At 35.9% G+C, this 12,910-nt stretch overlaps 2 protein-coding genes across 6 annotated transcripts in view; one reads left to right on the forward strand and one right to left on the reverse strand.

Annotated features, from left to right (window-relative positions):
* The window catches only part of REJ8 (receptor for egg jelly 8), a 45,534-nt gene extending 43,077 nt beyond the window's left edge, over nucleotides 1-2,457 (forward strand). For 2 of the 4 annotated variants that reach the window (XM_030976262.1, XM_030976263.1), the window contains one exon: nucleotides 315-2,457. In XM_030976262.1, coding sequence (XP_030832122.1) covers nucleotides 315-545 — 231 coding nt within the window. In that variant the 3' untranslated portion in view covers nucleotides 546-2,457. 4 annotated transcript variants of the gene reach the window in all.
* Nucleotides 2,458-8,570: 6,113 nt separating this feature from the next.
* LOC580359 (sodium/potassium/calcium exchanger 4) overlaps nucleotides 8,571-12,910 on the reverse strand; it is a 28,918-nt gene continuing 24,578 nt past the window's right edge. For both annotated transcript variants that reach the window (XM_011673702.2, XM_030977259.1), the window contains exons 6-9: nucleotides 12,151-12,440; nucleotides 11,135-11,458; nucleotides 10,698-10,799; nucleotides 8,571-9,215 (exon numbers count right to left, since the gene is read on the reverse strand). In XM_011673702.2, coding sequence (XP_011672004.2) covers nucleotides 8,890-9,215; nucleotides 10,698-10,799; nucleotides 11,135-11,458; nucleotides 12,151-12,440 — 1,042 coding nt within the window. In that variant the 3' untranslated portion in view covers nucleotides 8,571-8,889. The remainder of the gene's footprint in view (nucleotides 9,216-10,697; nucleotides 10,800-11,134; nucleotides 11,459-12,150; nucleotides 12,441-12,910) is intronic.

The following is a 12,910-nucleotide window of genomic DNA, read 5'->3' on the forward strand; positions in this document are numbered from 1 at the left end:
GAATGTGTAATGGATCTTCGTGTTAATTCATGCATACTCTGATAGGAATGATGGGTAGAAGACAAAAAGCTTCAGTGTGTCCGAGACTGGTTGAAATATATAATATAATGGAAGTAAAAGAGCAAAAATATTCTATATATATTTTATATGTAACTAAACTGATAAATTCATTTTGTTCAATCCATTCATTATATCATTCTATTTCTTCTTTTTTAAACTGTGTATGTAGCCTACTCTCTTACTCATCCCTTTTTTAAAGTGTCATTTGTTTTCTTTATCCACTACCTCTTGATACCTCATTTCTTGCATTTCAGGCATTCAATGCCCCACCAACAGCACCGGCCCACCCAACCCATACTGTTCAAGTGGTCGCTGCCCCAGCTTCGGCACCTGCTTCTCAAGAGCCTATCATGGACGTTGCAGACCTTCCTGGATCCCCATCACCCCCTCCTGATGGACCCCATATTGATACCATCATAAAGGATGTTCAGAATGATAGTAGGGCCCAAACTCCAATGGATAGAGCCATGACGCCCGTTGAATAAGTACATATCCCAATTCTCCGTCCCGTCCCTAATTTGGGAAACATTTCGTTTGTAAAAAGGCTTTGAATTATTGCAAACACAGTGGTCTATGACTGCAGTTGATAGGATAAGGATTATAGTTTAATAATTCCTTCTTCACCCCTCCCCACCCCCATAATCCGTCCAACCGTATTTTGAGAAACCTTGTGACTCGATAGAGGCTTTCAAATATTTATTATAAGTTTTACTGAATAATACAAAATAGTTATTCTGATGAAACGTATTGTATTCATGTTTGCAGTTGCAACTTATGGTAGACCAACTTATAGCATTTAAAATATGTTTGCCCACATATTAGTATTTAATTATCTCGTCACCGGGTTAACGAGATACATTCGTCTTTTGATGTTTGATAAGTCTGGAAAAAGTATATATTATATGATAACCATGTGAAGTTTCACCAACAAAAATCAGCAAATGCGCAATTTTTTTTAATCCTTGCTTGAAACATTATATAAGTGACTTTTTGAAGACAAAAAATGCATTAATCTTGCAGCACATTAAATCACTTGTAGGAAATATTCTATGACTATTTAGTTTCGTGAATGTTCCTAGGCCAATAGTCAATTGCATTTGTAATCGTCATTAATCTGAAGTGTGCCAATGTAAGGTGCCAATGGTATTGTATACAATACAAGCATATATAGTATAATTCAACTGATGATCCAATTAAATGTTCTAACCTAGTATACTGAGAAAAGAGCTCATGAACTACTAATATGATAAGAGATTTTATTAGTTTTTTACGCTGTGATGAAAGATGTTACGTCATTAAAAGTGACATTTTGTGTCTACAAAATCCGTTCCAATGATATTAACTATGCAATGCGCCAACTTGACACTTATTCAGGTAATAAAGGTATAATTTGACTTCAAGATAAGCTTTTTTTGTGTTTTTTCTGGAATAAAATTTGCATGAGGTAATTTTAAAGACTTTTACATTAAGTGTGATCTAGAAAATAGTTTATAGTTTATCTTGACGCTATTTTTTCTTTTAATTTTTGTTCCCATTCAATCATGTAAATACTATTTTGAGGTGATGTTATGTGCAGTGTTTTGCTGTCTTTAATGTATAGGTGTTAAGATAATCAAAATTGTTATAACATTTTCCGGATGTTAGGAAATTCACGTATTGTAGGCGATGAATATAATGAGTCTTTACTCAACCCATAAACCTAACTTGACTAAAGCTTTATCTGATTTTTATATGCAAATAGATGTTGTTTATTTTTGTGGCTCTCGGTTAGAAATAAGGTTCCCGTAAAGTTCTATCTAAGTAAACATTTATTTATATAAAAGTCACTTTGTTATTTCGTATGTATATGATACTAAAGATCTTTCATGATTGTACAAAGTACACGAATGATGTTTTTCTGTAGATACCCGCTTTATGAAACCATTCGTTTTCTGGAAAACCGGTCAACGAGTTTAAGTAGCGGATCTCTAAACCCAAAATGGCATACTGAAAGTGTCTCCCCTAGTTGTATTTTTAATTTTAGGCCTAGATCCTACAAACACAAGCCTTAATGAAAATCAGCATTAATTTCCCTCTTTACAATATCAAAGTTCAACGCTTATCGATTTCATGAACACTGTCGTAATTTCTCATTCTTTTATCTTGAGGCTATCAATACTTAATTTGTCTTTCTCGACTATGTCAGATTTTAAATTTAAACAAAATTATATTCATGACAAACATGAAAGCGTAGAGTGAAATGCATGCTGAGACAATCATATTAATGTGTGATAAGAAGGGGTTTGAGGTGAACTAGAATATCTGTGATGTACTATGGTGTTTCAATCTCAAACTAACTCAAACAAACTCTCTTTGTGATTATTGATATGATAATAAATATTTTGCTGTGTGCCCGTATGCCACGTGTATTTCATCTGTATTATTTGTTTTGGTATAATAATAGAAGTGAAGTTGATTTGAAATTGTGGGTATTCAGCGGGTATTGAACTGTACAAAAAGCACAGATCTAGGCTAAGTGGCTAAGTTGCATATCAACTAAATATCAAATACGATCCTTCAATCAAATGAATCCCATCAACATGATCGTATACTGCAGCTCAGCGTAAATTGCGAATAGTTTTAGCTTGTTCCGAGAATGAGTCATTGTATATTTGTTTTATATCCCTTCCACCTATATCATCCCTTGGAAACTTCTGTATTAATATGTACCGTACTCGCATTCACATCACATTCAAATGAAACAATGTATCTTGAATCTTGTTTTACTAGCGCTATACAGGTACTGCAATAATGTAGTGAAGTTACTGCGGCCCAGCGTAAATAGCACGGCGTAAGCGCCGTGACACCGCGGGAGTTGGCCGCTGGAGGCATTTAAAATCCCGTACGCTTGCTGAATTTTGTCAGTGTAAGGGGGGGGGGCGGCGGGAAAAAGAATAGTTCAATTTTTCTCTAGGAAAAAAGTCAACTATTCTTGACGTCAGCAATTGTTGTCATCGTGACATTGTACTTTTTATTTATAAAGAATTTCACATCTCAAAACCTTCGAGGTCTAGGCAATCATATATATGATTTCATGTATTCACTGTTTCCAGCAGAATTGAAATATTTTTTTTCCCGCTTTTCATGAATTGATCGTGACGATATAATTTTTTCTTGATAGATCTTCTCAGCACTTTTCTCATCAATAAAGATTGACCAATAAATATGATGAATAAAATTATAAGTAGATATATACTTTATAAATAAAGAATAAATCACATTGTCACAATAATTTCATGAAAAGATGTAAGAAAAGATTATTCAAACTTTATAGGCAACTATGTCAGTATTTTTCCATGCGTACAAAATAGATGTGTGTGAATTCATATGTTTTTCTTCATTTACTATTAGGTACTGTGACTAAGCCCCCCCCCCTCCCTTGTTTTAACAGTGACGTGGATATAGATATGCCCTTTTGCTGAATGTTAAAACCTTCCGCTCCCATCCCTTTGCTCTCTCTCTCTCTCTCTCTCTCTCTATGTCTCCATTTCTTCTCTCTCTCTCTCTCTCTCTCTCTTTATATATCCCTCCCCTTTCACTTTCTTCCCATGGCCATGCAACATAAAAAATTAAAAAAAAGTCCTATAGTATAATATAATAATAGCCTAATAGTCCACTCCAAATTTTATTAAACCGAAACGGAAATTCTTTTTGCCCAATTGATCGTGAGCCCGGCAGCCACTGAGCAGCGCCAGATCGACGTTGCTCTTTCCCTTATTGTTGAACGCCAAACAAGGTAGCAACAATTCGATACTGCCGTCATTGCGAATTTTTGGAATTAATGGAAATAAATATTAGAGTTGCACCCTGTGTACATGTATCGGGAGGTATCATCACAATCATCACAATCACCACCACCACCAGTAACGCCTCCTCCGCCAACAAGAAGAAGAGGAGGAGAAAGAGGAAGAGGAAAAAGAAGAAGAAGAAGAAGAAGAAGAAGAAGAAGAAGAAAAAGAGAAGAGTAAGGAGAAGAAGAAGGAGAAGAAAAAGAAGAAGAGAACAGAGAAGAAAAAGAAGAAGAAGTTGAACACAGTAATTAACTTTTCAGCGCATTTATTATCGTATTTAATATTCAAAATTCAATTTTCTGAAAGATAAAAATATTTCAGCCTCTATACATGAAGATTTGCTTAAAGGATGATTCCATTGCACCAGAAGCAATTTTGAATATTGCCAAAAATAAGATCGTAATATGGCTTGATAACATATAGATAAATATACAATAGTTTTAAGTTTGAAGATTTCAAATTTTCTAATCAAACACTCGTTCTGGAAACAAAGATCCGAATTAGGAAATATTATTAATTCTCTAATGTCCCTACCGTAATTAATTTTTGCTCCTCTCCACCCAGGTGTAAATGGACACCTGGCAATTCCAGGGTAATAATACTAAATAATAGCAGGGTCCACTGGAAGTAATGATGTGGCTACTCTGGGTAAATAAGACCCAATAATATTTCTCTACTCGTAACATTTGCCATTTTTCCAATCGATCTATTCCTCAATTAAAATATCCTCTTGCTTTTGTTATTCTGGCACAGAAGCTAACGAACGCAGTTTATACAACGTTAATCATGAACCTAACACCACTCTTTCATAATTATAATGTTATCCTCCCAAAATGTATACACCGTAGAAAAAGGCAAATCTACAATCATGTACATAAACATTAGTTGCTATTATTAACCCTTCACTTATTGCACGACACTGGCTTCCTATAAAACAGAGAATTGAATACAAAATTATTAGGTGGTCTGTCGTAGACAGATCACCTATTGATTTCGTCAGAATTTTCTTTCTTCTTTATTTTTTTAATTTATTTATTTATTTATTTATTCTTTACTTTTATTTCTCCCCCTTTTTTGTTCCTAGGATAACTCACGATCGGTTGTGTTAATTTCTTTCAATTTTGGCACAGTTATAGGTCATCGTCATGAGACGTGACAGAAACATTTTCAAGGTCATCAAGTCTTCATGACGTCATCCAGGCGTCATTTTGTGAAATCACATTATCCATCATATCTTCATGACGCGTCATCAAAGGTCATTCATATTCATATCACATATACTTCAGGTCAAGGGTCCTCAGGTCAAGTCATCGAAGGTCACATAAACGTCATGACGTGCGCGTACGCGTGCGTCAAGATTTATAATTGCTCAAAATCACTTAATTCAATTCAATTCAATTCAAAGTTTATTCAATACTCTTCATAAAAACATTTAAAACATACAAAAACAGAATGGAGTTATAAATACAAAAAGACACAAGAAAGTGATAACAAATACAATGGCAATTTATAAGAGCATTTGGGATAGGCAGAAAGGAGGGAAGTTCCTTATATAAAAGGCTACCCCTAAAAACACACATACATGAAAACGAGAACAAAAGAACAGAACAAACAACAAAAAATATATTAAAACTTACTATCATGCACGATCAGAGTATATAAAAAAAATGTCAAAAATTGGCCGATACTATTGATACTGATTATTATACTTGTTTAACTATTAAATGAGAGTACGAATCAGGTCATTTTAAGCATTTCAACATTTTCCGTCCGTACGTGTCCCCGCGCGCGTTGTGCGCGCTCACAACGCGCGGGAAAGGTCAAATTCAAAATTTTTACATGATTTAGATTTCTCTTACCGTAATTGACAATTTACATTAATTTCAGTCACTCTTGATCTTTCATAGGGCTGTGAGCGCGCGTCAAAGTTCAAAATCCGCGCGTGCTGCTATGGGCAATATAATGTAAATTTGATCAAAAACATGCCATTTTAAAAATCAAAGTAGCTCTTCAGATAGTCCGTCGACCTCCATTTTTTATATCATGGTTGAAAAAAGCATGAGTTGGAGATATGATTTTATACCACCTTGACTCGTACAAAGTGAAACAAAGTCATCATATTGGCATCTAAACTCAAACAAATGTATTTTGTTGATAACGTCATTTTTGTCTGTGTTTAATTGAGGTTATCTCGCTTATCGGGGATCAATTTTCTCCCAGGTTTTGATATGTTGTAGCTGAGATAATTCTCTACTAAGATTATGGCATTTATTTTTCATTTAGATAACCTCATCATAGTGAAATATTCGATTAAAGGCGGCAATGCATAATTTGTCATATTTGCGTGTTATGTCTATGGGAGGTCACTTTTTTCAAAACATGAATCTGCATGACAATGTGTTTTGACCAGTACCTCGGTTGTTATTCAACTGTTTTCTCCCAAATTTTAGTATGTTGTAGTTGAGGCTATATGTTATCTAAATCATTCCTCATTTTTCCGATAAGATGTCGGAATCACGCTCATGATTGTGATCATCATCATTATTATAATGACGATAATCATCCTCATCAACATCATCATGATCATCATCATCATCACCATTACTATCATGATCATCATTGTTTACATGTCTATATAATTTCTTCCATTCTCAAATCTATCATAAGAAGTGAAGACAGACCACCTAATTCGTCCCCATGACGAATTAAATTTTCTAGTTTGTATTAAAGGTGATACAAAGTTTTGGAATGGGGTCATGAATTTGGTTCAAATGAACGTATTTGAAGCATATGCAGTCTTAAAATATTCAATTATCGTTGTCGCGGTTGAAAGCGAGTCTAAAGCGATGAAATTGTAAATATTAAACTCTTTAAGTCGTATAGCACCCTCTCAAGACTGATATTACTTTATTTCAAAACAATGTTTCTTGACTACAATCGACCGATTTGCTATTTTCATTTGGAAACTATATATCAGAACCACATATTCTGAGATTGTCATGGTCGCAGCTACCTTGTAATGGCCTTAGGCGCTATTTGAAATATTTGAAATTTACCGGGAGCACCGGTAAATTTTTGATTATTCAATTTCTCGAAAGCAGAAGTGTTTGAGGAGCTAAATTTTCTAGTGCTTATAATACATCTACAGAGGCATCCAAATATATCAAAATTTTAAAGAATTACTATCCATCCAATTTTCAAAATTTCCCAAAACTTTGCATTACCTTTAACATGGAAGGCAATGCATGGATATGATCCAGTGTACATGTCAGACTGGTTAACTGTTTATAACCCTCGAGCTAGTTTGTGATCTGCAGGGAAATACCTGCTTGAGAGTCCTCGAACACGCTCTCTTCTAGGCGATCGATCGTGATTGTGGAATGGTCTTCCCCAAATCCTTGCTCTTGTCACCAGTTATCCACTTTCAGAACTCAACTAAAGACATACCTATTTCAGATTGCTTACAATTAGTCACTGCTTTTTTTGTCATTCCCAGTTAGAATCATGAACAGACATTTTTGGTAGTTTTTTCAGTCTCATCAGCACCTTTGATAATCAAATAGATATTGGCACTTTATAAATACCTGGATTTGATTTGATTGGATGACAATCTATCGACTCAAGCATTCTTGCTTATGGTAGTTGGCCTCTGCATTTATCTTGATTATTACTTACCTCGATACTTTCAAGCTTTCAATTATGCATTTTTTTTATTTGTGTGTATTTAAGTTGTCACTCTTTATGTAAATCAATATACTATTATTGTTATTTGAATGTTTATATTTGATTTATCAATAAGTGCAGAAACATCTGATAAAAAAATAAAAGAGTACATTATTCTTTACCAGAAGTAAAGTCATGTATGGAAAGGACTGAAATAGGAAACCCCTTACCAAAGTTAATTTTAATTCCACTTGCCTAGCATTTCGTAGTGTAAATACACATTTAGACCTTAACCCAGTTATTTCTGATTCCTGGAATGAAACACTGGTATTAATGTAATTAGAAGGGTATATTGGGATGTAGAATTATAAGTTCGCCGATATCCCATCAACGCTAATATTGCAAATAACACGCGTTTCTACATTGGATTTCGGCGAACTTGAAGTTTGACAATTTCGCTAAACTATCCCCTGGATTAAAAAAAAAATCAACAGCTTATATCACGGCTATAGAGGGAGATATATATATATATATATATTTATATAAAGGCTTAAAGGTACTATGTCCCATTTGCAGGCCAAAAAAATGAAAAAGTTCAATTCCAACTGCATTTGAAAGATAATACTTATTTAGAACGTCCCTAAAAAGGTGGGGCTTGAAAATGTCTTCAAGTGGGAAAATAATGACTATTAGTTGTCAAATCGACTTGAGGGCTATAGAGCCCAAAAGTAATAGTCTTGATTTTCAGACAATTGTACCGAATGGTCATACGTTTTATGCTGCGCAAAGATTCAATCAGTTTAATCTTGGCCATCACAAGAAGTGGGTTATTGATGTAGACAAATGCTCATGTACCCTTTACAACTCTTTTCATGTATGTTATTACCAAAGAAGAAAAGAAGCCAGTCAGTCATTCAATAGTGTCTGACAGTGAAGTCTAGCAAGTAAACGGGTTTCCTTGCATAATTTGAATATTAGGACACTGCTAACGTTTAAATTTCACAGATAGGACATACATGACATATTCATAATTCCTGCAAAGTTCTACAGAATTTGAGGTTGGCTGCAAAAGGGACACAGTACCTTTAACGAAACATAAATGACGTAGCATTATAATCATGTCCAACACCATGAAGACAATCCCTGTTTTTCTTCGTCAAGAATGACTTCATCCCGTATGATTCTTTTCTGTACAGACGGATCGCTTCAATGATACATTTGTCAAACCGACCGAATCTCGGCTATTCGGGATCAATTTCCTCTTCGACCTGTTGTCGGTTCGTTACCGTTTTGTACCGGCGTTGTATTAAAGTTTGTTCTTTTTCTCGGGGAGTTATTAGTTACACGGCGGTAATGTTAATCCGGGAACGATAAGGTTAAGTTCAAACAAAATTGAGACCATGATGAAGATGACGAAGAAAATAATGAAAAATACCCCTAGCGTTTTGCCTAGTCTAAACCTGCAGACGTTGATGAGCACCACGGCTATGACGACAGTTAAGAGGAGGAGCATGGATATGTACGAGATCGCCCCGCTGTAAACGGTGACGGTGGATCGGTGGTCAATGATAACGGTCTGGATAAACCAGGGAAGCCCGAGACCGACGAGGATATCGAATAGATTGCTGCCGATCGAATGCGAGATGGCCATGTCTCCGTACCCTAAGACGGAGGCAATGTCAAAATGAAAAAATTACAAATGAAATAATAGGCATAGCAGGAAATTTAAATGTATTGTTTTATAACGTTGAAATCAAAACATGGGTCACAAATAGGTTCAGGGCGTTCCTTTCATGATTTCTGATCAATTTAAGACAGATGCTCAATTTTATATGTAAAATATCTTAAATATATATCAAAATATGTTTTTGCATTTCATAACTAAATCCCTCATAGTTAACATAACATCATTGAGTCCTTGTGTCAACCAATTAGGATCACACGTTTACAAACGTATAATTGTAATTAAGAGCAACTGAAAACATTTCCTATCAAAATGAAATTATTTGACAAACAATAAATCTAGCGTTAAAACTAGAAATCGTAATTTGAAAACGAATTTTCTAAATGCATAATTTTCAATAGAAATAATATCAAGATATGATTGTATTTATTCGCTCATGAAAATACAGCTTCACTCATGACAATACGGCGGTCGCTAACAAAATTATTGTAATAAAAGTCATAAATAATCTAGAATATCCTTCTTCACGCTAAGAACATAGTCCCGTAACCTCTGTTTCTTCAAAAATTGTAATTCGATAGTTTAGATAAAGGTAGATCATGAGAAATAGAATCGAATGGACTTCTTTTAAATCAATGAACTAGCTGAACCCGCTTCTATATTACGTAACAAATATTTAATTTTACATCAAGCAATACACTTGTTAAATGAAGTGTTTGAATGAAGTGGACGAATAAAGTGGACGGAAGTCAAATCGAAGGGTACTCCAAAGAGCACTGTCCGTATTAAAAGTTGTTGCACTATCGAGATGATTTTCTTGTATGCGGAAGATCACCGATATAATGCCTCTATTTTTCAATTTATTGATTGCTCCCGTTTGTAAAGGACAGGAGCAGTTACTGTTCAATGTCTTATCAAATTTTAAACTAAACAATGTTTTTTCGCATGTTTTTTTTTTAATAATCGCTAATGCTTGTTAGTTTTAAGTTCGGTAACAACTCTGTTGTTGGGAGCTATTTTAGCAACATAGATTAAGGGGTGAATGGAACCGGTCTCTTACAGGTCGATTCTATACTCCCATGACTGACATCATGTTGGACTTGGTAACCTAAAACGGTGAGCTGATCGGACAGCTGCTCTTCCAACAATTACCCCGGGTTTATTGCATAAAAGATACATGAAATAGGGGTAAAGTTGGGAATGTGATAAATGTTAGGGTTAGGTTATAGGTGCATATAGTGTCTGGTCGATAAAGGGTTGCAATTAGCGATTCGGGTAGTATACGAAATCGACCGTGGAGCAATTGTCACAGAATTGTTTATTATTAGGCCTAATTCATAATAATATTTGATCTTCAGTCTACCATTTCGATTGTTTAGAGCCAGAAGGGGGCTGACTCATACACTTTAGCACAGACTTAAATGTCCCTCTGGCCCTCAACAGACGATTTAAATGTTTACCTCCACGTGCAGCAATGATACTCAGCATTGTATCAGGAGTACTGGCTCCTGCCGCCAGTAGGGTTAGGCCCATAACCGTGTCCGGTATGCCAATCGTGTCACCTGCCAGAAAAGGGTAAACACATCATGATTCTAGCATGATCATTATATTTTTTATTTGTTTTGATACTGTGAATGTTTCATTTCCCTGTATCTATGGTAACGTTTGCATTAAATCACTTAACAAGCTTACATGTTCTTTAATTGGGCTGAAGCCCATAACTTCCTACGTCTAATGAAGCCTTGGTTAACATATCAAACAGGGCCAAACAGGAAGAAAGCTGCGAAATTTAAGAGAAAGGTGGACAGAATAGGGACAAGCTGTAGAGGGACTTGTATCACATCCTCCCAGGTGAAAAAAAACATTTAATTGAAATTGAAATGATGAGAACATTTACCGAAAGCAGTGACCATCCAGACTAATATGTACGTTAGAAAACCTATCCACAACAGGGAACATATGAAAGTCAAGACATAGCATCGCTTCCATCGTTTTCTTCGACAATCTGGAATGGAAATAAAAAAGACGGCGATGATGGGAAAGGCAAGCATCTGAGCGTATCGATTAACCCCCTTCTCCGGGAGCCTGAAGGGTGAACCGGGCTCTGTTTCGTTCTCGTCGTCGACGAAGTTATCGTTGTCCGTGTTTCTTCTGTCATTCCGTTCTAAGTCGCGATGGGGGTCCGATCGAACAGCTTTGTCGTTGTTGTTCTCTCCACCATCTGGGTAAAGAGAAAAAAGTAAGAAATAATAGTCTGAATGTTTGAACCAATGGATGGATCATATCAATGCATCAAATCTTACGAGAGAATCTTCATCTTTCACATGACAGATACACACAAATTATTAAAAGCTGAACATAAATATATTAAATCTTGTGCATCATTTTACATTTAGTCTTTATATCATAACAATTCTTGTAATTCGGTATAAAAAATGAAATGGCAATAGTTCTATCTCACATTATATTAAATAAAAGTCTTTCAGGGTATTATGACATATACGAAATAAAATGAGTGATATTTAGACACGATGAACACAGCTGTCTCCATTTGTGTCTCATATAAAGCAGCAATCTTTGAAACATCTCGGGCAGCGGTGTAGCATGGGTGGGTCAAGGAATCGGGGGGGGGGGGACACTTGTTTTAGGGGGCACTCACCGTTCTTGTTGAGTGAAATGCAAAGTATGAGGGGTAGGTAGGAGTCCAATCGTCTCTCCCTTTTCAGTCTCCCTTTCCTTTTCTCCTTAAGTTCTTCAATTTTTGGAAATTGGATTGAGGCACATGCCCCCTTTATAATTACATAGACTGCGCCCTCTGTGCTCTACTGTCACACCATTGATCTCGTGTACCTATCATTATCTCTCATATTAAAAAGATATCAAGCATGTTGCCGCTACGGCTTAAGGTCTTACCCCCTTCATCATCTCCACCATTAGGGTCATGAACGCCCGTGGTCACTTGAAAATTCATCTGATGACGAACTGGTGAACAATCCACGTCCGTACCGTCGAGGAGGCGAGTCGACTCCATTTCATCACCGCGCGCGTGTCCATTTTGGATGGGTTGCTCGACTGTGATGTCCTTTTGTTTGTGGGTGCAGCAACCAGGTGTGATTTTACTCACCATTTGTTCGATTGGACGGTTAAAGAACATGAGAATGCAGTATGAGACGTACAAAGCAAGGAGAGTCACCGAATCCTTCCTGGTAGAGGCATGATAAAAGCGATAGAAGGAATAGAAAAGGAAGACAAAAACAATGATTACTTATATTGAGTGTGGCAAATTCAGACCTATTGCTGTAGCAAAATAGCGAAATCTTCCATGCTTTATGGAGCATAAGTATGAGTAGGATACGGAAAGTATACTTGTTGGGAGTCTTTGATTTCAAGTTTTGCCTGGAAACGGTAAAACATCGCCCTCATTTCAGCTATATTATCAAGAAAGTTTATTGTTCATTTAAGATGAATCAACAAGATGAGTTAAACAAAGTGTAAAGTTGGTAGCGTTGGTGGTGATGATGATAGTGGTGAAGATGGTGGTGGCGTTAATTTTGTTGACGATGATGTGGGATTAACTTGCTATTGTTGGTTATTCCGTTTAGCATACACCGTGGTTACGCCGATGATCATTGTGGTGGAAGAAGTGGTATGATTGTGATGTTTTGGGGGATAG

Source organism: Strongylocentrotus purpuratus, unplaced genomic scaffold, assembly GCF_000002235.5.
Source record: "Strongylocentrotus purpuratus isolate Spur 01 unplaced genomic scaffold, Spur_5.0 spur5_scaffold_9, whole genome shotgun sequence".
In the NCBI taxonomy this organism is placed as follows: Eukaryota; Metazoa; Echinodermata; class Echinoidea; order Camarodonta; family Strongylocentrotidae; genus Strongylocentrotus; species Strongylocentrotus purpuratus.